Raw genomic sequence first — 25,249 nt, 5'->3', positions numbered from 1 at the left:
AGATACATCAGGGGTTTGAATTCCCCCAGCAAGAGGAAGAGACTTTTCCATATGTTAAAAAAGGAACAATTAGACCTGATTTGTCTACAAGAAACACATATAACAAGACTCCACAGGAAGCTATTGATAAATAAGCGACTAGGCCAAGAATTTATTTCATCGGACAAAGTTAAAAAAAGAGGAGTTGTGATATATGCAAAAGAGAAACTATCACCAAAATTTCTCTTTAAAGATGAACACGGACGATTTGTAGCAATTGAAATACAATTTCAAGGAGAGAAAGTATTAATAATTGGAGTCTATGCACCTAATGAGGGGAAATCAGAATTTTATAAGAAACTGCATGAGACTTTGTTGGATTACATGGATCAAAATATCATTTTGATGGGAGACATGAATGGTGTTGTGTCGACAAATATGGATAAATCTGAAAGACAGCTAGTCACAAAAGATGGAAGACTACCAAAGACTTTTTTTGAAATGACAGACAATATGGACTTGATTGACATTTGGAGAACTAAAAACCCTCTAGGTAGAGAGGGGACTTTTTTCTCTGAAGCCAACATGACCTGGACCCGAATTGACCAAATTTGGATCATAAGAGGGATGGCACCTAAGATTCGAAAGGTGGAAATCTGACCAAAAATCTGCTCCGACCATAACCCTGTGAGAATGGAGGTTGAAGGTGCTATAAAGAATTTGCAACTAGGCAAGTCTCCAGGCCCGGATGGGCTATCCTTCAAATACTACAAAGTACTGAAAGACTACTTAATCCAACCGTTAATGGAGGTTTGTAATGAAATTATGGAGGGGAAAAGAGCGCCGGAATCGTGGAAAGAGGCCTATATCACATTCATACAGAAAAATGAGTCTGAAAAGACACAACTTAAGAACTACCGCCCCATATCCCTACTTAACGTGGATTACAAAATTTTTGCTGACATTTTGGCTAAAAGATTGAAAAAAGTTTTAGTTGGAATGATACATAAAGACCAAGCTGGCTTTCTTCCAGGCAGATATATGTCAAATAATACGAGGAATTTGATTGACATTTTGGAAAAATTGCAAGTTAATATCAACACAAAAGCTGTTTTGATATTTATTGATGCGGAGAAAGCCTTTGACAATATTTCTTGGAGTTTTATGAGGAAAGATTTGCAAGGGATGGGGGTGGGAGAAAGGTTTGGAAATGGTATAGGTGCGATTTATTCAGAACAAAAGGCAAAATTAATAGTGAATAATGCAGTCACAGAAGAAGTTAAGATAGAGAAAGGGACACGACAAGGCTGCCCAATTTCCCCTCTGCTTTTTATTTCAGTCCTGGAGGTCTTGCTGAACATGATTAGAAGGGACCAACAGATTCAGGGCATACAGGTCGGAGTTAAAACATTATAAACTTTTTTTTTTTAATCATATTTATTAAAGTTTCCAGAAATATAAAAATACAAAGAAAAAAGAAAAAGAAAAAAAAGATACTTAAAACCTTATTTTCATTGCCTACTTTCTGGGACTCCCCCCCTCCCCCTCCCAACTGTATTCCCCTTTCATTAATTTGGTTCTGCAAGCTCTCACTCCCAGTTTGAAACTTAATTTGTTTAACCCACTATCCAAATTGAATTGAACAAATCTTACCACCGTCCCACATCATTAACAAGAAAAGAAAAAAGATTTTCCCCAAGATCCACCCCAGTTCCTTCCACGAATTCCCTTTTTTAAACACGTCTAATCAAAATAAAATAACATACATCAGTTATATAAAAAAATAGAAAATAAAAGATATAAAAAGATTCAAAAGATGGTTGCACAGCCTTTGGATTCCAAATCTCCCCTCCCCCTTCCCCGGTTTGAATTCCCCATGTCCGTCAGTCTATATGTTAGCAGCCTGGAGATCTCAAGTCATGGCCAAATTTCTCCCCAATTCCATCTTGCCGGTTTTCTTCTAATTTATTAATTTTAATAATATTTAACTTCAAACGTCCAATCTAACAGAGGCCTTTGATTTCCTTGATCTTTGCCACTCCTCCCATTGTTCTTTCCGTGTCGTAGTTAGTCCTTTGTTCTTCTTTTCCTCACTTTCTCAGGTTTCTTGTCCTGTTCAGCTGCTACAATGTTCCAATTCAGAAATCTGGTATCTCTACAGAGGTTTGTTATTCAGGAACAAAAACTTACGTCCAGTCCCTTCCTTTCTTCAATAGAAAATTCTATTGTCTCCTTTAATGTAAATACCTCTGTAGACAAAATACTATTTCAGTTTTGCAGCTTTCCCAGAAGATAACAAGTCCTGTGCGAATCCCGTAGTATTTTTCCACTTACGACCGTTCTTGTAATGTCCCGAAACCCCTCTAGGGGGATTGTAGTAACTTTGTATCCTCTAATCCAAAAGTCAAGTTGTTATTCCTTATTTTCCGACAGTTTATATCCATATTGTAACAAATTGTAACAAAATTAACCAGCAAAGTCCTCATAACAAAGTCCTCTTTATATTCTCCAGCTTTGACAGCTACTTTGACAGCTGTCAAAGTCTCCGTCTCTCTTCACCAGGCTCTGCAAATCGCCCCGGTTCCCAGGGGGGGTTGCATTTTCCTTCTCACCCTCCACTCTTCTCCTCCAGCACAGTTCTTATAATTTCCCATCGTGGAATTAATGATTTTTATCAAGAGTATACTTCTCTTTCGACCTTGGTTACCCAGTCCTTGTTTTGGAATGTTTACAATAGGGGGGGATTGACTTCCTTTTTAGATCACCCCCGCTCATGCCAAATCCGAAAAAAAATTCCTTTTTTTTCTCCTTTTGAACCCGGTTTCCCAATTACTCACGGGTTGTTGTTAATAGTCCAAATTTCCAATGGAAGAAGTCAGCGCTCTCCGTCGAATGGCATGCGGCTGCGCTCGGCAGGGAAAGCAGAGGACTCAAAGCACCACGCCGCTCCCCGGCACCCGATCCGAAGCCTTTAAAAAGGCTCCTTCACGAGTCGGGAGGGCGCTAATGGTGCCAGCCGAGTCGCCCATGTCCACGGGCTCCGTGCCCGTGGTTTTTAAGGGTTCCCGCGTCGCCGGCGCGGTAGGACCCAGCCCCTGCCGAGCAGACTCCCTCCGGAGCTCGGAGGAAGTCCGCCATTCGGCGATGGCGCCAACCTGGAAGTGAAAACATTATAAACTTAAAGCATATGCAGATGACCTAGTACTGACATTACAGGAGCCAATTCCTAGTACTAAAAGAGCTTTGGAAATAATACAAGAATTTGGTCAGGTGGCAGGTTTTAAATTGAATAAATCGAAAACTATGGTTTTGGAGAAGAATTTAACATCGACTGAGAAGGAAAGGTTTCAGGGAGAAACAGGCTTATTATTGGTGAAAAAAGTGAAATACCTAGGGGTGAATATGACTTCTAAAAATGTTAATCTATTTAAAGATAATTACGAGAAGTGTTGGTCAGAAGTGAAAAAAGATCTTGAAATTTGGACAAACTTGAAGCTTTCCTTATTGGGTAGAATTGCGGTTATCAAAATGAATGTATTGCCAAGAATGTTGTTTTTGTTTCAGACGTTACAAATTATTTACAAGATGGACTGTTTCAAGAAGTGGCAAAAAGAAATTTCTAGATTTGTCTGGCAGGGCAAAAAGCCCAGAATAAAATACAAAATCCTTACTGATACTAAGAATAGAGGGGGGGTTGCCCTGCCGGACTTTAAGTTATATTATGAAGCAGCAGCTTTTTGCTGGTTGAAGGAATGGCTACTTCTTGAGAACACAGACATTTTGGATTTAGAAGGTTTTAATAATGCTTTTGGGTGGCATGCATATCTGTGGTATGATAAGGCTAAAGCTCATAAAGGTTTTAAAAATCATATTGTCAGGAAAGCATTATTTAATGTCTGGACTAGATACAAAGATTTGTTGGAAAGTAAGACTCCTAGGTGGTTGTCGCCAATGGAGGCTAAAGCTGTGAAAAAGCTCAATATGGAATCTAAATGGCCGAGATATTCGGAAATTTTGGAACAAGAAGGGGACAGGTTGAAATTGCAGAGTTATGAGAAACTTAAAAATAAGGTGCAGGATTGGTTACATTATTTTCAAGTAAGAGAGGCCTATAATTTGGACAGGAAAAATGGCTTCCAGGTGGAAAAATCAAAGTTGGAAACAGAACTGTTAGAACCCAATGCTAAGATACTGTCGAGAATGTATGATATGCTGTTGAAATGGAATACTGAGGATGAAACGGTTAAATCGGCTATGATAAAATGGGCACAAGACATTGGCCATAATATTATGTTTGCTGACTGGGAATGGTTGTGGACCACCGGTATGAAATTTACGGCATGTAATGCCTTAAGAGAAAATATTATGAAAATGATTTATAGGTGGTACATGACACCAGTCAAGCTTGCAAAAATTTATCATTTGCCTGATAACAAGTGTTGGAAATGTAAAGAAACTGAAGAAACATTCTTTCACCTTTGGTGGACGTGCCCAAAGATTAAGGCGTTCTGGGAAATGATCTATAATGAACTGAAAAAGGTATTTAAGTATACTTTTCTGAAGAAACCAGAGGCCTTTCTCCTGGGCATAGTCGGCCAATTGGTGTCAAGGAAGGATAGAACCTTTTTTATGTACGCTACAGCAGCAGCAAGAATACTTATTGCAAAGCATTGGAAGACGCAAGATCTACCCACCTTGGAAGAATGGCAGATGCAAGTAATAGACTATATGGAACTGGCAGAAATGACCGGCAGAATCCGAGATCAAGGAGAGGAGCAGGTGGAAGAGGACTGGAAGAAGTTTAAAGTCTATTTACAAAAATACTGTAAAATTTATGAATGCTGAGGGCTCTGAAAATGAAATGAAGGGTTTTCTAGCGATTAAGATAAACAAGGCTATAAAGGGAGGGATAAAGGTTTAAAATAAATAATGAATGATCTTGCTGAACTAATTCTTAAAGTGGAATACAAGAAGGGAAGGCGGGTGGAAGTAAAGAGAATAAGGTTTAGAAAGTTACCAATATGAAAGAGTGTTTTTTTATGCTAAATTTTTCTTTTGCATTCTTCCTTTTTCTGTTTTTCTGTTTGGATTTTTGATGTTTGTGGTCTGTTTTTGTGATTTTTGTTGACTTTCGTTGGCTGTTAACTTTTTGAAAAAATCCTAATAAAATATTATTTAAAAAAACCAAAAACCTTTAATCACGGTAATCTATACTTGATTTTATTTCTGTTAATTTATTGTTTGTTAATAGCTTATTTGCATATTGCATTTCTTGATGCTTATTTACAATGTATTGCAGTAGAACAATTGGAAAGAATTCCCGCTCACCCCTTCCCAACAGGTGGGTGGACTTTGTGGCCCCGCACAGGGCCACCTGGCCAGGTGCCACCCATCAGGTAACTGTGTGCTCAGCCCACCCCCGCCTGGTGGGCCAATGGGCTTTCGGTGGGGTGTGTGGGGTGGGGTGTGAGTAGGTTTGGAGGACTAATTTCTAAAAAAATATATTTTAAAAGCTGACAGGAATCAGTGCCTAGTGATTTCCAGAATCTAAGGAGATATTGAGGTTCCCTGTTGAACAGAGGATTAGGGCCAAATTAAAATGTAGAAGCGGGCAGCTCTGTGTGCAATTACCCTGTTGGTAAATAATCAGCACAATTAAAACCAACAAATTAGAAGACTGGGGGAAATGCAACAGGGAAAACCTCCTGGATGAATGGAGAAGACGGAAGTTGCTCCTCATAGATAAATTCAGGTACCGCATTTACGGGAGTCTAATGCGCTATCAAATCTAACACGGACCTCAATTTTCTATACCTTGAAACCAATAAAGGTATTTGCGGGTGAATGTAAATGTGCAATCAAATGTAATGGGCACCCAAATTTTTGCAATGTAATTTGACCATAATGGTGCATATTACATTCAAATAAATAAGTGCCAATTAACAGTCCAATCATGTTTAATGTGGAGGAGATGAAAGAATCCAGTAAAAGCAAAGGGGGAAGGGGAAGAATTAGGCTGCAAACACACTAGCCCGCTTGGAGCACAAAGTTCTACGCCTCAATCCAAAATATTATATGCAGGTACTACTTCTCCCTCTCTTAGAATAACACAAAGGGCAGGACAGATCACAATCCCATTGAAATACCAGTCCCCGACCCCATCTTGAATTTGGTACTTCACCCAAAATTTACCTTTCTGAAGCAGTCCGGATAACAGAACATCTGAAGAAGAAAAGAGATACAAAGTTTGAGAAATAGACTTTTATAACTCAAATAATTTTGCAACAATATTTTCACTTCATAACATATTTTGGACTAATAAAATCCCTGCAGCCATTCTTCATTACCTTTTATTTTCTCTATCCCAACATATAGAATAGGATTTGCAGCCCTGAATTTTGAGATCTTCCTCTTCAATTCTAGTGGGAAAGTCAGTGGATTTTCAGATGTTCCCCTTTGCTCACACCTGATGGGAAAAATACATGTTAACCCATTTCAAATCCAGAATTTCCGAGTGCAGCAAAAGAAAGGAATTGAGAGGAGGAAAGAAACTGTAAAAAGCCAAGAGGGAGAGACAGAGGAATGGAGTCACAGAAGGGGGAAGATTCCTCCTTACTAGGGACTCCAAAGCCAGACAACTGAGGGCCAAAGGAGCAGCCCTTTTGAGGCATCTGATAATAGCCTGTATTATAATCAAGGCTTATATTGGCTTATATTTTGATCAGGTTCCTATATTATAAATAAGCTTAAAATTCACAAATGTATCTTTCAAGGCAGAAAATCAAAGGCAGGAAACCAGCAAGCAGCTCCAGCAAGCAGCTGGCAAGCAGAGGGCCCCTGGTTTATTGCGGTCATAAAAAGGCTGGAAACAAAAGGTCACACTGACGATACAAATTACAGAATAATCAAGTTGCAAAACACAATTAAGCTGGTAAATAGTAAGAATTATTGTGCCTCCCATTAGAGACTTGAGCCACAAATAGAGCAAATAGGAACAGCAGCTGAACTAGGAAAAGCAGCTCTCTGAAACTGCTTTGAAGCTTTAGAGAATTTAGAGAGAATTTAGCTTAGCTTTTACTAAGTTCCTTTCCTTCTAAAAAGCTATATATATTAATGTATGAAATATATTGGCTTAAATGTAATTATGCAAAGGATTTAGAAAGTAAGAAATTTAGATGTTAGATTCTTATTTCATAGAATCATAGAGTTGGAATAGACCACAGGGGCCATTGAGCCCAGCCACCTGCCAGGCAGGAAACACCATCAGAGCACTCCTGACATATGGCTCCAGAGAAGGAGATCTTTCATAACTGATGTGTAAAAAGATGAACAAGATAAAAATACCCCACCATCTGTTTTAGCCACCTGCTCTATTTTAGAATTAAGGGGGCAAAGGTGATCTGGTAATTAAGGTGCCTTGTAGAGGTTAATGGCTACTTGTTTGCCAATTATAAATAGAAGGAAATATAGCTCTCTGTCTCCCATAAAAGGTAATAGGAAATGGGTGTATCTTTTAGGATTGGTTCTAGCAATCAGCCAATAGAAATTTCAACCAGGCTGATTGGACAGAGGCAGCCAAAGGAGGAGCAAGGGGGCTGGGCTGAGGGAATATAAGTGCTGGCCATAATGGCAGGAAGGCAGGCCAGAGCTTGGTAACCATATACCACTGTGCCTCTCATTTATTTGTCTGACAAATAAATTATTATTTTAATTTCTCTATTGCTGCATTGAATATTTCTTTCCAGCTAAGCGTTAACCACAAGCAGGGTGCTACACTTTGTCTGAATCGCTTCACTTACATCTACACAAATGGAGAAATAAAATAAAGTTATACCACCCTGCTCAGAGTTTTTCCATTTCAGCTGCACTGCCTACAACATGCAAAAAACATTTGGAGGAGATAAAGATGGTTGCTGTTGTTGACACAAGTGAAATGACCCTTCTATCGTGGCGTGCTCTGGTCCATTGGGTCACGAATGACTAAACAATGACATCCTCTTATCATAAAGCCAAGTGACACCTTCAAGTTACATATTGTAGCTGGGATATGTTCAAGAACATGATAAACACCCCAACTCCTGCTCCCTGTTTTTAGCCCCACAGGTGACAGGTAACTCTCCACTTTATAATCCTCATATTATATTCTTTCCCAGTCTACCTGTGAAGTTTCAGGGAGTGATATTAATGGAGATGAGCGGGATCCCCTTACCTCTGCAAAGTTCTTCTAACATCCTAGAAGGGAAAAGAGGAAAGTCAGAATGGAATTCACTGCCTACCACAGGCCCTGTAATGAAGACCCATCTGCTCTTTAAAGCTCAATTGGGCTAAACAGCAATGCACAGAAAACCCTATTTGCCATTGGTTGTGCTTCACCTTTAAAGAGGAATTGGGGGGGGGTCTGGGAAAGCACTGCCCTGTGCCTGGAAAGAGTGCAGCAAATGGTAAGTGTGGTTAAACCATTATAGAGGCACTTTGGGCTGTTCCTGCCACAGTCTCACCTGCAGGAGTTGACTCGCTGGCTGCTGACTCTTCTCCTCCATCTCCCAGATGCTCCATTCAAGAGAGGAGAGTTCATCTGAGAGTCTAGCCAGGTGCTCCTCCCTTCTTCTTGTGATCTCCTTCTCCATCTCTTCTATTTCATTCAGCAGATGCTTTTCTTGTTCTTCCAGAAACTGGTGCAGTTGTTTGAACCTCTCCAGTGTATTCTGCCTCTCAGTTCCTGTTAATTTATTCAATAGGCAGGAAGAAAGAGGAAAAGAGGAGGCCAGAGTCTTTAGAAAGACCTTCATTAACAATGTTATGGTAAATCACTCAATCATGGGACCACATCATGACTTGGGACTCAACTACGCTGCACTAATATACGCCTTACAAACATGTGACACCAAGGGGCCCCTATAGAGTTGTGATCTGTCCCAATGAGAAATTGCGCTGAGAACTATTTTTTTTAATAGCGGTTTTATAGTGTTTTCCATATCAGTATAGATCCAGCCTTGGTCCTTCAAGTATACTTGGATCTCTTAGTAGTAATTGTGACACTTACATGCAGGCTGTTGCTTTCTTCTCCTATATTTGCTTCATAAGCCAGAATTTTCTCTCTCTCTTTCTTCAGATGCTCCAGGCGATCACAGATGAGAGTCTAAAGAAAAAACGAATATCAGATTGGATTAGGATGCGGGGTGGAGAGCTTCAGTATTTTACATATATTTCTATTGTGTGGTCCCCCACTATTAGATTTTTATCTGATAATTGCTCTCTTCTAGGGTCTGTGTGTTTTTGTTTTTTGCTGTACATTTAAAATTCAAGGCTTTCATTCTCTTACTCTTATTAACCAGCATTATTATTATTATTATTATTACATTACACAGGTGCCCTTGGGCACAAGTGCAGAAAAATGTGCTTTTAAAAACAAAATTACATTTTAAAAAGTTGCTTTTGAAGCAGAACAAAGTTTTTGTTTTGTTTTGTTTTGTTTTGTTTTGTATAGCACAGAGACCAGGCCCATGTTTTGATTCACTTTAAGGTGCAGATTAGCAATTCATTATGCTTGCTTTACAGCCTCATTGACAGCATATTTTGCACATACACACTCACACATAAACACAGATATGAAAGGATTGTGTTAGCAAGTGTCAAAATGACTTCCTACCTTGTATTCCTGGGCAGCCTCTTCCTTGAGAACCACAGTGTGTGATTTATGTTCTGGGGATTGCTGACAAAACAAACACACCAGTTCTTCATCTTGTTTGCAGAACAGGTGGAGTTTTTCTTTGTGCTTCTCACATAGTTGCTTTCTCTGGAGCTTGAGTCTTTCTGCTACATTTGCCAGCTGCCAATTGCGACAGAAATTTCTGCTCTGGATCTTGACCGTGCAGACGGGACACTTGCAGTCCCCCATGTCAATTTCATCCCGTACCTCACAGTGCTTGGTGATGCAGCCCTGACAGAAGTTGTGGCCGCAATCCAAGGTCACGGGGTCTGTCAGGAAGTCCTTGCAGATGGGGCACAAGACTTCCTCCCCCACATCCGTGGATGGGGGGGCTGAGGCCATGACGGATCCAGAATGTGTGGCTTTGTTGAGATGAGAGGCGGCTGCAGGATGGCAGCAGGACGTGAAGGGACAGGGGACGGGGAAAATGCCTGAAAGGGGAAAACTATTCAGCATCAAGCTTTTCCATATCCTTCCAGAGAAACTAACAATGCATTTCACTTTTTTATGCAATGGAGCCCCCACAATTGGTCCTATTACACAAATCACTGTATTTGAAAAGAGACAGGTCTGTGTCAATAAACTCTGAAACCAAGGTCTTCACCATTTCCAAAGGATGCTCTGGCAAGCCCCAGAAGAACAAGTAGCATGTATTGTTCAGATTTCTGAGTGGCAGATTTGTAAACATGTCGGACAAAAAGAATATTCTGAGCATGGTCTGATTTACAAGTGCAACCCTTTTCTGCGTCCTTTGTGCAGGCAACTCCCCATCCACGGCATCCTACATGTTGGCAGAGTGCATGCAATTCTGTCCCCATTCTGGACCAAAAACAGTGTATGGCACCTTCGCATGCCAATCGAACAGATGCAAAATGCTTGGTACTTGTATGATGACTTTGGGTGGTCCTTGGATAAGGGCTGGGCCATTTCTGAAATCTTTAAAAATTGTTGCACATTTTTACTCTGGGTCCCTTCACTTCCTTGCAAGGTGGTGGTGGTGGTGGCGGGGGGAAGGGACTCTATTGTAGCAGAAAACAAATATTTTCTTTGCTTTCCTCAACTGGTTCCCCCCTCCCCTCATTCTTCTCTGACTGATTATGGACTTAAGGGATATTGGGTCCCTTGATGGAGAAACGGGCTGTAAAAGTCAATCCCTAATTTCTGTATAACAGTCCCACTGCTTGAAACTCAACAGCTCAGTTTGCACACTCATTCATTCTTTACCTACAAGGTCACCTTACCCCACTTGACTGCTTCAATTAGAGGAATTGGCACTTTTACAGGTGCCACATAATACCTGCACTGCATCTGTCAGAACTCAATCATTTAGCATGGTGTCAGCAACCATTTGGAACGGCCTTCCTGTTGATATCAAGCAGGCACCTTCACAGTCTTCTTTTCAGTGCCTGCTGACAACATTCTTATCTAGACAAGACAACTCAAATGATTAGAAAGTTTCTATGAGTTTCCATTTGTTTTTATCAATTCTACACAATCTCACATTCATGTCCAGGTCCACTCTACTGGCGCTGCATCAAGAGTGGCCCAGGAATGGCACCGAGGTGACAGACAAGGACAGAAGCCATTGCAGGGCTCCAAGCCCTCCTTTGGGTGCCCAGCCAAGACATCCATTGACACCCATGGGAGCTCTTCTCCCAGAGCTAACAGCATTCCCATAGGGGCTTGACTTTCAGCTGAATGGTGGGGGAAGGCAAGGGAGAGGAACAGTTAAAAGCCTCCTCTATACACATTGGGAATTGAATGAAAATAGACCTGCTTTGGCCAAGGGCAGCCAGGGAACATGCAGTGGGGTTTGGTTGTCAGATACTCACCCCCAGACTAGCTTCTCTTGTGGGCAGGGAGATGGTGTACTTGATCAAGGAGAAGTTGCTTCTTCTTCCCAGCCGTTCTTTCTCCTGTCTCCTTCCCCTTTCTTTAGGGAGGGGCAAAGGGTGTGCACTTTGTACAGCTGTGACGACAACCAGCAACAGTTCTTTTCGTCTGCTGGGAAAGCTCAGCTTCCTTTTGTCCTCCTAACAGAACAACCATTTGCTCACCACCTCATCTCACCCCAAACATGAACGGCTCTTTTTCAAAAAGAATAAGAAAAAAACAGGCCTTTGGCATATATTTATAATTGTATAAAACAACACCATGCTTTCCCCCCTGAACAGGTCCCTGAACAGGTAAGCTATCATAAATGTGACATTGCTTGGTTAATAAATGAAAGCTTTGAACTTTGCCTGAATGCTCCACCACACCCATTTTGTTCAGGACGCAGAAAAAGAAATCTTTTTTCACTTCCTGCTTTGGACCCCTGACTCTTCCCCTCCTCCTATCCGTAATGCTATCAGGGCAGTACTTTAGGGCAGACCCGACCCCAGGGACCCACTTGGGGGTCACACCCACCTCTGCTTGCTGTTTGCAATTGGGGAAAAGATCAATTGGTTTTTCTGAGGATTGACATTTGTTCCTAATTCAGCGGGTTTTCCCAGGGAGAGCAGAGGGACAAACAAGAAACTGCTTTGACCCATGCCTAGACAGCACGGGAGAAACTTCTGTCCCTGGCCTGCTACAAATCATTGTCCAGTGCAACCAGTGCTGTTTCGGACCCATGATGGGAATTGTAATTGGAAGGGGTCCAAATCATCCACATTTCCAGTTTCCAATTTGGGATGAGATTCCTTGGACTGGGCTGTTTCTCTGCATTGAGGGCAGGAAGGCTATGGGCTACCCACCCCCCAAATACTAGCTCAAGCAGCCTTGACTGAAATTATTGCCCCCCACAGTGTTCACTGGATCCAGGCTATCCAGGCAGAAGAGACAAGTGGCTTCAGCACAGAGATCCTGGACGGGACCCCCAGAACCAGCCATGGCTGCTGCCTCACAGTGAAGGCATGGCTGACTTTGACTTTCTCAGTTTTCAGTCTGTGGGAGTTTCCCTGTGTGCAGATGGCTCGCCATTTCAGGGCTGACCTGATTGGCTGTTGCTGTTTTTATCCTGGCAGGCCTGCACAGCTTTCTTAGAGGTCTCTTGAGCAGCCTCAGTTGCTTTACATTGCTTCTGATGCCTGTATACTGTGGGAGTATGTTGCCCTTAGGGTTGATATGTAAATTATTTTTGAATGAATAAGAGAATGCAAATCAAGAGCATTGTGGGGAAGCAGAGAAAGAAGTGCTTAACGGAGACAGCTCTTTCTTCCTGGCCTGAACACAGCAATCCCCTGCTCTGTTCTGGGATCTGATCTGGCTGGGAGCTGACTTCAGGCACCAGGCCCAACGACAGACCAATTCTGCGTTACAAAGATATCTGCAAACATGACATGAAAGCTGGCAACATCCACCTGCCATTTTGTTTCCCTTGAAGGTAATTGCAGTGCCTAGAGACAGACAGACAGGTCATGTATCCATAGCAGCGGCCAGAGGAGGAATGACCACTAGGAGGAGCATCAACAGAAGAAACGCCCTGGTGCATCTGCAGCAGCACAACTAGCCACCTTCATCTGCCCCAGCTGACACAAAACATGTCTCTCCTACATCAGTCTCTACAGCCACAGCAGGTGCTGCAATCTTCCGATTTGGCTTAAGATGGATGCCAGCTTTGAATATATTAAAACAGTAGGTAGAATGGGTTTTCTTTTTCTTTTTTTACTAAGATGCTCTACAGCCTCAGCCCACATTCACCCAGAGTTGCTGTCAGAAATCATCCCACTCCAACACAGAATGCAAACACTCCCAGGATTTATGCATATTCCTTTTATTGTGTATTTGTGATGATTTCTGTGCATGATGCTATCTGGGAAGTCTTTGCAATCCCAGTTTTAATACTATTTGTGCCCACAAAGCTTTGCAGTCTTCATATCTGTTTCTTTTCTGATCAGTCCATGTCCTGTCACTTCCTGCTGAAATCCTATAAATTTTCATACCAGTAATGTTCTGTTGTAGGTTTTTCTTTTGGTCCCCTTTTATTCCCTTACAGCCCAAGAGTGCCCCTCCAAATGGCAATAATAGGGTAACATTCTGGACATATCGCGGAATAGCTACTAAAGCAGCTATATAGATGGTCCAGAATAAATCCATGGCTAATGCACTATTATTCCATCAATGACATCTTGCAACAAACACCAGCAAAAGCCCACCAGTCTGAAGGGGCCCTTCAACAGCCTGCTAGGGAGGTTTTGGAACTTTTCTTTTAGACGGTTTCATTTTGGGGGCTTTCATATACCTCCCATATAACCATGCACTCTGGGCTGTTCACAAATTCAAATATAGCTGATTAAAAATCAACAACAGAAAAGCTGTACCAACACCACAATGTAAAAACATAAAAATCAACATAAGGTCATGAACAACACTGAAAATCAACAATAGAGAAAACAAAATAGTTACAAGAATTCAAGTATATTAAACCATAATTATTAAAAGCGAGGGCAGGGGGAGGTAAATAAGATGCAGGTAATACTGAAAAGACCCTCTTTGGGGGATTATCCCACATTTAGGTTGGGAGCCACAGGAATGATGCCATGTGAATTATATAGGGCAGACATAGCCAAGTTGCTGAACTACAACTCCCATAATCTCTGAATTCAGTGAGATTTCTCTCTGAGGAAGTGTGGAGATGGGGAGGCTGCATTTGCAAAGGGTTGGAAGTTGGGGCTTCACAGACAGTCTTCTTATTTCCTTCCTGCCTGAGATCCACAAGACTAGGAGCTTTAGTTTCAAAGGTGGCTGGGGGAATTGTTTTCCAGTAATCTATTAATGCAATTATGTGGGCATTTTAACAACCATTGGAGGTCTGGTCATGAGAGGAAGGTGAACAACAGAACCAGGATTGCAGGGGGTGGTGGGTGAATCCTTTTGAGGAATAGGTTGTTTATTGGGACAATTAAAGTGTTTCCCTCTCTTTAAGGACTCCACTGCAGAGGAAATTCTGGGAAAGGGAAGGGAAAAGAAAAGAAAATCCCAGATTTTGTTTTGTAGCTTCCTCCGAGTGTGACTGGAATGACTCCTCTCACAGGGCACCTGGAAAGATGTCAATTTTGCTCTTAACTAGAGATCCTGATGTGGGTTTCAGATCCCCACAGAAAAAAGTAAGGGAGGAGGGTCTCCCCAGAGAACGAGGTTCCTGAGAATGTGTAGAGTTCAACTCCTGAGTCAGCATCAGAAAAAGACACACGCCCCACTTCATAGTCCAGAGACACTTGAATCCTTTTGGGCTCCTCACTCAGGGGCAGAAGAAAGTAATCCGGGGAGGTGCAGGCCCAGTACTTGCATTCCCACTTCCCCACAGCCCAGATCCCTCCCTCAGGGCTTATGTCATATTTTAATTTCAAAGCTGATGAGATATGAAAGGGATCTAAGTGGCCTGTCATAGAATGTAAGCTCCTTCTCCTCACAGACCTCCTGGCGACCCCCAAAACCCAATATTGCTCACTTCCCACAGTGACTTCCCAGAAATGTCTGCCTGCTGTGAATCCCTCACGTCCCAACACACAAGGCCGGTCACTGAATCTCTCAGGGTTGTTGGGTAGGATTTGAGGCTTGTCTTCCAATCTCACACTTTTCCGATCCTCAGACAAGCTGAGAATCGGGTGGACTGTGTCTGGATCCAGAGTGACATTTCCTGTTGGGGAGAAGATGGGAAAAGTGAAGAGAGACAGAATCAGCCAAGAGGCAGAGACAGACATCCTGATCCAAGAAACACCCAGAAGAACCAAATTTCCGCTAAGATAAATGGGGCTTCCTCACTTTTCATACAGGATTGGGACCCTCCCCTCTTTCTCCCAGACTGACCTCAGAATAAATACCTTCCCTGTGGCTTTTTATTTTATTTTATTTTATTTTATTGCTCCTTTTATTGTGTCCTCCTGTCAATCCAGTCACACAAGAAGCAAAACAACCCAGAAAATATTCCCTCAGCTCTTCTATCCAGTGAAGGAGAGGAGGGATGGATGGATGGGGCAAGTGGAGAAAAACTTTCCCTTGCCCATGTGTGATGGAGATTGAACTAGAGAGTCATTTTTCATGTGTTTTTCCCAGTCTCCATAAACACCCTTAAAACACTGCAGGCTGCCTGTTCCTGCCTGGAATCTTCAACTGCTCTGAAGCTGCAGGACCCCACTTGTGCGTAGGAACAAAGGTCTTATCCACAAAGCACTTTGTATTTGCAGCAGTTTGCATTCCCAATTAATTTGTATAATCCAGTCTCAGTGTTTCCCCACTGTAGGTTTGGATTCACCCGATATGAAGAGAATGCAATAATGTGGGGATAACTGAGCTCCAGACCACTGCACTCAATGCTGCTGTTGATTTATTTTACTGCTGTTGATTTATTATATTTATCTAAATTTTGTTTATATCCCATTTTAACCATCAAATTCATACAAATGTTATATCAGTCCTGTCAATGTTTTTAAATGTTTACAGTGCTCTTTGAGATAGTCTATAAACTTTCAGCATTCTTTATTGAATTTCTCATCTTCTTGGTTTCTGATTCTCCCGTTCAGTCTTGCCATTTCAGCATAGTCCATGATCTTAATTATCCATTCTTCCCTGGTTGGGACCCAAACCAGAATACTTCACATGGAAACCACATTAAAAAGTGTGTGCTGAGAATGCACAGTTGCCTGTCTGTGTTTCTTGACACACTATCTGGGTTGGGAAAACAAGTGGAAGCAGTCAGCTCTGTGTGCACATGCCCTGCTGGTTGTTGTTGTTGTTGTTATTGCTATTATTATTATTATTAATGATAATAATAATAATAATAATAATAATAATAATAATAAATTTATTTATATACCGCCCTCCACAGCCGAAGCCAGGCTCAGAGCAGCTAACAACAATAAAAGTAAAACAGTTTACATAAAATTACAATCAATTAATTGAAATGCATTCTAAAATCAGTTCATTCTAAAATCAATTCAAAATCAAATTAATAGCAACCATTGGGCTAGAGTTCTGTGAGGATTACCGAAGGAGGGGGTCAGACTGTGCCTTGGCCAAAGGCCTGGTGGAACAGCTCTGTCTTGCAGGCCCTGTGGAAATATGTCAAGTCCCGCAGGGCCCTAGTCTCTTGTGACAGAGCATTGCACCAGATCGGGGCCACGGCCAAAAAAGCCCTGGCTCTGGTTGAGGCAGCCTAACCTCCCTGAGGCCCAGGATCTCCAAGATGTTTTTATTTGAAGACCGTAAGGTCCTCCTTGGGACATACCAGGAGAGGTGTTCCTGTAGGTACGAGGGTCCTAGGCAGTATAGGGCCTTAAAGGTTAAAACCAGCACCTTAAACCTGATCCTGTACTCCACCAGGAGCCAGTACAGCTGGTATAGCAGCTGGTGAATGTGATCCTGCAGCGAGGACCCCGTAAGGAGTCTCACCGTGGCATTCTGAACCCACTGGAGTTTCTGGGTCAGTCTCAAGGGCAGCCCCACATAGAGTGAGTTACAATAATTGTTATGTATTGAAGTTCTCACCCTGGCCACCAGAAATATCGTGTATATAGTTTTCACTCAGGTCCACGTCAGTTACTTTAGGCAGGAAGTGATCTTAAAGCTCTTTAATGTCCTGAAAACACACCTGTATTTTTATATTTAAGCATCTTGAAACAAGCTGTGCAGAAACTGAACTTGGCGGTTTTAGGACATCAAGGACAAGCTGACTGTAGTGGGAGCCTACTGGCTAGGGTTGCCATATTTAAAATAGTAAAAATACGGTCAAAGTATAGTTTACCCACAAAGTTGTTGAGCTTTTTTAAGGAGACACCCCCCCAAACCCTAATAATTGTTGAACCATATTGCCATCAAAGCCACAACCTTCCTGCCAATGCTGCCACAGCTGACAAAGCTTTCTGAACCAGCCACGGCCAACAAAAGCCTTTAATCACAGTAATCTAAACAAGATTTAAACTCTGTTAATTCATTATTTGTTAATAGGTTGTGTTTTACATTTCTTGATGCTTATATATGGTGTATTGCAGTGGAACAATTGAAAAGAAATTGTTAATTACTAATTTTAAAAAAATGTTTATTTAAAAATCTGCCAGGGACCCATGCCTAGTGAGTTCCAGAATCTATGGCGATATTGAGGGACCCTGATGAACACAGGATTAGGCCCAAGTTGAAAAGTAGAAGCCGGCATCTCTGTGTGCAAATAAACTGTTGGTAAATAATCCGCATGATTAAAATCAATAAATTAGAAGACGAGGACAAATGCAACAGGGAACACCTACTGAGTGAATGGAGAAGACTGAAGTTGCTCCTCATAGGTAAACCAAAAAAAGTGTTTTTGGGTAAATGTAAATGTGCCATCAAATATAATGCGCACCCTAATCTTTGTGACATAATTTGACCAGAACGGTGCGCATTACATTTGAGTAAATATGGTACAGGTACCTTGGTTTACAAACTTAATCCGTTCCGGATGTCCGTTCCCATGTTCTGCTTCCAATGCAAAGTTCACAAACCAAAACACCTATTTCTGGGTTTGAGCATTCGTAATCCAAGTTGTTCATAAACTAAGCTGTTCTTAAACTAAGGTACCACTATGTGTGTATGTGGACCATACACACTAATTAGAATGAAACAAAAGTGCCAATTAACAGTCAAATCATGTTTAATTTGGACAAGATCAAAGAATCCAGCAAAAGCAAAAGAGGAAGGAGAAGACTGAGGCTGCAAACACACTAACCCTCTAGGAGCACAAAAATGTATTTTTTCTTAATCCAGAAAAGTAAATGCCAGTTTGCAACATGCTAATGTCAAGCTAGATTGATTCTAGAACCTCTCATCCACAAGGGTGGATGAAGATATACATGTCAGAGGAAGCAGGAAAGGCAATAGAAAAATACTTCTTTTCCCTCTTCTAGAATAACACCAAGGACAGGACAGACCTCTGAGTCCCATTGAAATACCAGTCCCCAACTCCACCTTGAATTTGGTCCTTCACCCCAAATTTACCTTTCTGATGCAGTCCGAATAACAGAGCATCTGAGGAAGCAAAGAGATATAAAGTTTGAGAGCTAGACTTTTATACCGCAAATAATTCCACAACAAAAATTTTACTTCATAACATATTTTGGACTAATATAATGTCCAGTGTAAAATCCTTGCAGCCATTCTTCATTACCTTTTATTTCCTCCATCTCAACATATAGAATGGGATTTGCAATCCAAAATTTTGAGATCTTCCTCTTCAATTCTGTTGGAAAAGTCGGTGGATTTTCAGATGTCCCCTTTTGCTCATACCTGATGGGGGAAATAAAGGTTAACCCATTCAAATCCAGAATTTCTCAGTGCAGCAAAAGAAAGGAATTGAAAGGAGGAAGGAAACTGCAGAAAGCCAAGAAGGAGAGGTAGGCAATGAGGGGAGAAGATTCCTCCTTGCTATAGACTCCAAAGCCAGACATCTGAACAGCCAAAGGAGCAGCCTCAGGTCTCTGAGTCTCCTCACTTAACATCTATTCAAATGGAGAAGTAGAATCAAGTGATACCACCCTGCTCAGAGCTTTTCAATTTTGGCTGCATTACCTACAACATGCAATCAAATTGTGGAGGAGAAAAAGATGGTTGCTGCTGTTGACAAAAGTGAAATGTTCCTTCTATCCTCTTATCATGAACCCAAGTGACACCTTGAAGTTACATATTGCAGCTGAGATATGTTCAGGAACATGGTAAACATGGTAAACAGCCCAACTCCTGCTCTCTTTTTTGTAGCCCCAGAGGTGAGAGGTAACTGTGTGTGACTCTTTATTGGCCAAGGGAACCGGCGTACAGCTTCCGGGTCATGTGGCCAGCATGACTAAGCCACTTCTGGTGAACCAGAGCAGCACACGGAAACGCCATTTACCTTCCCGTCGGAGCGGTACCTATTTATCTACTTGCACTTTGATGTGCTTTTGAACTGCTAGGTTGGCAGGAGCAGGGACCGGGCAATGGGAGCTCACCCCGTCACGGGGATTCGAACCGCTGACCTTCTGATCGGCAAGTCCTAGGCTCTGTGGTTTAACCCACAGCGCCACCCATGTCCCTAAAAGGGTTTTACTACATGCTAAAAAACCACACCCAGAATATACCTTTCTAAACTCAAAGTATTTTTGTCTTGAGGTTGGTAGGATCTTGCTGACAACTTAGATATCCTTGGCTGTTGAGCCCGAGTCCTCATAGGTTAAGCCAGATCTTTCATGAATATACAGAAGAAACATATTTTTATTTTTGTCAAAAGCCAATCCAGGCCCTTAAAGAACAACATTACAAACATTATATAAGTAAAACAAAACATGACAGGAAATAACACTAATTGGTTTGGCAATCACCTGTGGTAAAAGGCGCAGTACTGCCATAAAGTATCCTTAATTTCACCTGGGATGTCAATATAATTGATACCCCTAAAATTAATACAGTGGTACCTTGGTTTAAGAACAGCTTAGTTTATGAACAACTTGGATGAAGAACACTGCAAACCCAGAATTAGGTGTTTTGGTTTGTAAACTTTGCCTTGGAAGCAGAACATGTTCCGCTTCCTGTTGAGTGTGTTCCATTTGTAAATTGAGTCCCCCGCTGCTATGGAAAAGTACACCTTGGTTTAAGAACGCTTTGGTTTAAGAATGGACTTCCGGAAAGGATTAAGTTTGTAAACCAAGGTACCACTGTAGATTATTTCCCAACTGGTAACTCAAGATCTGGCAAAGTGTGTTCTCCTTCATGGAGAGCACGGGTTGCAGTGGGGTTAACCAGACACCCCCTCTTGCTGGGCAAGTTGGTTTGGTTTGCCCAAAGTGTGATTGGACTCCTCGGGTTGCTGGGGAGAGTTTGATGTTGCCAAATTTGATTGACAGCCTGGGTTGAATAGATTCCCTGCGCGCAGCGTCAAGCTTTTTCTTTTTGCTGTGCACATCGGATCACCCGCCCACCCTCCCTAATTTTGGGGCGTTCGTTGCGTTTGACCTTGCTATGCCTGTCATGGTGTCGTCTGCTTTTGGGGCAGGGATCTGGTAGGAATTTTGTGCATTTGGCTGATTGGCTGGTGCCATTTGGTTTTTGCCTACTGTGTAGCAAATCATCACAACTTGTAAGGTTGCGGTTAGGCCTTGGTTTTAGAAAAAATTGGTTGGTGGAGGGATATGGATTGGCTGTGCCTGCCCCTCCAATGCTGTTGCTTGCTTACTTCATAAAATATATATACTGTTGCTTGCTTACTTCATAAAATATATATACTGTTGCTTGCTTACTTCATAAAATATATATACTGCTTGATTTTAGAAAAAACCTCAGAGTTTGTTAGACTAAAGTCCAGCAAAACAAAATTAAGTGCAACTTTTCCCCCAAAAAGCACTTTAAATACAGAGTAGGCCCCGTGTTAAAGCACCATTTATATATCATCTCCAAGAGGCAATTAGCAATTACATTTGCAACAGGCTTGGCTTTGGGAATACATTTGCAAACAAATAAACTTAATTAATTACTTTTCTACACAATTTGGGGTTTAGAATATATCTTGTTCGATCCCTTCTTCAGTTCTTTGGCCCTGATCTGTGGAGGAGGAAGTGGGGCTCCAGAAGCTCAAGGAGGGGTCCTCGGTTTACCTGTGAAGTTTCAGGGAGTGATATTAATGGAGATGAGCAGGATCCCCTTACCTCTGCAAAGTTCTTCTAATATCCTAGAAGGGAAAAGAGGAAACTCAGAATGAAATTCACTGGATAGGTATGGATGCATCTAACAATTCTGGTTTCTCTCCATTATTTTCCAATCTTAAGTTCAGTTCTTTTTTATTTTAAATGTTCCTAGGTATCCCATGTATCTTGGCCAGTGGGGAATTTATGGATAACTGTTCCAGTTGAAAGAGTTGCTTTTTCTGAGATATCCTGAACTTTAACAAAGTTAGCTAAGCAGCTTCACACTACTTAGCTAAATCAGGCACTGCCAATCCTCTCTTCTGTGGGACAGTTTGCATATTAACATTATCAACTCTGGGACACTTACATTGCCAAATAAAATTATCTATACTGTTCTGTCAGCTTTTCAATTCCCTCAAGTCAACCGAGAGAGGAAGAGTAAGAAACAAAACCAAAAAACTTGGCAGTATTGTCATTCTTACTGCACTGATCTTTGCTTTTCATAGAATTGTACTGTTGGAAGGTATTCCAAGGATAATTTAACCAAGATGATTTTAACAGATGCAGCCCTTGGCTAGTGCTTCCCCCCAACACTGCCATTCTGTGAGGGGGCCAGGGGTGTGGTGGCAAGACCCCTGGTACCAAGCAGGGTGGGATCCCTGCAAGGGGGCGCCTGGCTCGCACCCCCTCAAAATCATGTGCCTGAGGGGGAGAAAGCTTTGGTAGGGACTGGGAAAGCACTGCCCTGTGCCTGGAAAGAGTGCAGCAAAAGGTAAGTGTGGTTAAACCATTAGAGAGGAACTTTGGGCTGTTCCTGCCACAGTCTCACCTGCAGGAGTTCACTCGCTGGCTGCTGACTCTTCTCCTCCATCTCCCAGATGCTCCATTCAAGAGAGGAGAGTTCATCTGAGAGTCTAGCCAGGTGCTCCTCCCTTCTTCTTGTGATTTCCTCCTCCATCTCTTCTATCTCATTCAGCAGACGCTTTTCTTGTTCTTCCAGAAACTGGTGCAGTTGTTTGAACTTCTGCATGGTCTTTTGCCTCTCAGTTTCTGTTGATTTCTGCAAGAAGCAGGAAGAAGAAGGAAAAGAAGAGGCCAGAGTCTTTAGAAAGACCTTCATTAACAATGTTATGGTAAATCACTCAGGAATGGGGCTACCTCATGACTTGGGACTCAACTACACTGGACTAATAAGGTTATATATGCATTACAAACATGTTACACCAGGGGGCCCCTATAGAGTTGTGATCTGTCCCAATGAGAAATTGCACTGAGAACTAATTTGTAAAATAGTGTTTTTTATAGTGTTTTCCATATCAGTATAGATCCAGCCTAGGTCCTTCAAGTATACTTGGATCTCTTAGTAGTAATTGTGACACTTACAAGCAGGCTGTTGCTTTCTTCTCCTACTTCTGCTTCATAAGCCAGAATTTTCTCTCTCTCTCTCTTCAAATGCTCCAGGCGATCACAGATGAGTGTCTAAAGAGAAAACAAAAAATCAGATTGGATAAGGACTGGGAGTGGGGACCTTCAGTATTCTACATATATTTTTATTGTGTGGTCCCCTACTATTAGATTTTTATCTGATTATTGCTCTGAGAGCTTCTAGGGTTTTTTCTGTTTGTTTGTTTTTTGCTGTACGTTTAAAATTCAAGGCTCATTTGAGAACTTTCATTCTATTACTCTTATTAACCAGCATGATTATTATTATTATTATTACTACTACATTACACCGGAGCCCTTTGGCACAAGTGCACAAAAATATCCCCCTGATAATTGTTCTGGGAGATTCTAGGATTTTTTTTGCTGTATGTTTAAAATTCAAGAGTTGCTTGAGAACTTTCATTCTATTACTCTTATTACATAACATTATTATTACTACATTACACAGGAAACCTTTGGCACAAGTGCAGAAAAAAATGGTGCTTTAAAAAACAAAATCACTTTTTAAAAAGTTGCCTTTGAAGCAGAACAAAATGTTTGTTTTTGAAAAGCACAGAGACTAGGCCCAATTTTTGATCCACATTAAGGTGCAGATTAGCAATTTATTATGTTTGCTTCATAGCCACATTGACAGCATATTCTGCACACAGACACACAGAAAGATATGAAAGTGTTGTGTTAGCAAGTGTCAAAATGACTTCCTACCTTGTATTCCTGGGCAACCTCTTCCTTGAGAACCACACTGTGTGATTTATGTTCTGGGGATCGCTCACAAACCCAACACACCAATTCTTCATCTTCTTTGCAGAACAAGTGGAGTTTTTCCTTGTGTCTCTTACACAGATCATTTTCCCCTTTATTTGGTGCCGTGATTTTTATTTTTTCCACTATATTGGCCAGCTGCCAATTGGGGCGAAAACTCCCTCTCTGCATCCGGGCTTTGCAGACAGGACACTCCAAGTCCCCCACCAGCATTGGTTCCCATGTGTTACAATACTTTACAATGCAGTCCCGGCAGAAGTTGTGACCACAGTCCACGGTCACAGGGTCTGTCAAATATTCCTTGCAGATGGGGCATGTGGCTTCTTCTCTGATATCCGTGGATGAGGATGAGCCCATGATAGAGGAAGAGTTTGTGGCTTTGTTGAGATGAGAGGCAGGGAAATGCCTGTAAGGTAGAAACTATTCAGTATTGAGCGTTTCCACACCCATCCAGTAAAACTAACTCTGCATTTCACTTTCTTATGAAACGTATCTTCCATAATAACTCCTCAGACATAGTAGGCCCACACGCACCACAGAAAATCAATCCTTCGGCCTTCAAAAAATTAGGAAATACTCCCATAAAAACTAGAACTTGTATTTGAATGTATAAAATTTAGACAATTCACAAAGCAAGAGTGAGGCCATCTTTAGCCTCCAGCTGAACTGTGGGACCCCTCCATGTAGGTAGAAGGAACCTGCGGTCATATAGATGAATGTATTGCCTAGAATGTTGTTTTTGTTTCAAACATTGCAAATTGTGGACAAGATGGACTGTTTCAAGAAGTGGCAGAAAGATATTTCGAAATTTGTCTGGCAGGGCAAGAAACCCAGAATAAAATTTAAGATTTTAACTGATGTAAAGGAAAGGGGGGGATTTGCCCTACCAGACTTTAAACTATACTATGAATCGGCAGCTTTCTGCTGGTTGAAGGACTGGCTGCTTCTTGAGAACACAGGCATTTTGGACTTAGAAGGTTTTAACAATATTTTTGGATGGCATGCATATTTGTGGTATGACAAGGTTAAAGCTCACAAAGCCTTTAAAAATCATATTGTTAGGAAAGCATTATATAATGTCTGGATTAGATATAAAGACTTGTTGGAAAATAAAACCCCAAGGTGGTTGTCGCCAATGGAGGCAAAGGCTGTGAAAAAGCTCAATATGGAGTCCAAATGGCCGAAATATTGGGAAATTTTGGAACAAGAAGGGGATAAACTGAAATTGCAGAGCTTTGAGAAATTAAAAGATAAAGTGCGAGACTGCCTTCATTATTATCAAATAATGGAGGTTTATAAGTTGGACAGGAAAATTGGCTTCCAGGTGGAAAAATCAAAATTGGAAACAGAATTGTTAGAATCCAATACTAAAAATTTGTCAAAAATGTATAACTTGCTGTTGAAATGGAATACGCAGGATGAAACGGTGAAATCAGCCATGATTAAGTGGGCACAAGATATTGGTCATAACATTATGTTTGCTGACTGGGAAAAGTTGTGGACCACCGGTATGAAATTTACAGCATGTAATGCCCTAAGAGAGAATATTATGAAAATGATTTATAGGTGGTACATGACCCCAGTCAAGCTTGCAAAAATTTAACACTTGCCTGATAATAAATGTTGGAAATGTAAAGGAAATGAAGGTACATTCTTTCACCTTTGGTGGACGTGCCCAAAGATTAAGGCGTTCTGGGAAATGATATATAATGAACTGAAAAAGGTATTTAAATATACCTTTCTGAAGAAA

The 25,249-nt window shown here is 41.4% G+C and overlaps 1 protein-coding gene and 1 long non-coding RNA gene across 2 annotated transcripts in view; one reads left to right on the top strand and one right to left on the bottom strand.

Annotated features, from left to right (window-relative positions):
- The window catches only part of LOC309363226 (uncharacterized protein), a 48,446-nt gene that overhangs the window by 5,417 nt on the left and 17,780 nt on the right, over positions 1-25,249 (bottom strand). The window contains exons 11-23 of the mRNA XM_081899332.1: positions 23,443-23,905; positions 22,678-22,773; positions 22,124-22,354; positions 21,316-21,338; positions 18,810-18,928; positions 18,641-18,670; positions 14,739-15,311; positions 9,629-10,071; positions 9,023-9,118; positions 8,478-8,780; positions 8,189-8,211; positions 6,327-6,445; positions 6,172-6,201 (exon numbers count right to left, since the gene is read on the bottom strand). Coding sequence (XP_081755458.1) covers positions 6,172-6,201; positions 6,327-6,445; positions 8,189-8,211; positions 8,478-8,780; positions 9,023-9,118; positions 9,629-10,071; positions 14,739-15,311; positions 18,641-18,670; positions 18,810-18,928; positions 21,316-21,338; positions 22,124-22,354; positions 22,678-22,773; positions 23,443-23,905 — 2,549 coding nt within the window. The remainder of the gene's footprint in view (positions 1-6,171; positions 6,202-6,326; positions 6,446-8,188; positions 8,212-8,477; positions 8,781-9,022; positions 9,119-9,628; positions 10,072-14,738; positions 15,312-18,640; positions 18,671-18,809; positions 18,929-21,315; positions 21,339-22,123; positions 22,355-22,677; positions 22,774-23,442; positions 23,906-25,249) is intronic.
- Positions 681-5,170, top strand: LOC309365323. The gene is made up of 2 exons (XR_014166008.1): positions 681-1,380; positions 3,142-5,170. It is a non-coding gene; the product is annotated as an uncharacterized lncRNA (long non-coding RNA).

This window comes from Podarcis melisellensis, assembly GCF_964234715.1.
Source record: "Podarcis melisellensis genome assembly, chromosome: 2".
In the NCBI taxonomy this organism is placed as follows: domain Eukaryota; kingdom Metazoa; phylum Chordata; class Lepidosauria; order Squamata; family Lacertidae; genus Podarcis; species Podarcis melisellensis.
Note: the sequence above shows the minus strand (reverse complement) of the source record. Positions and strands in the feature narration are given on the sequence as shown.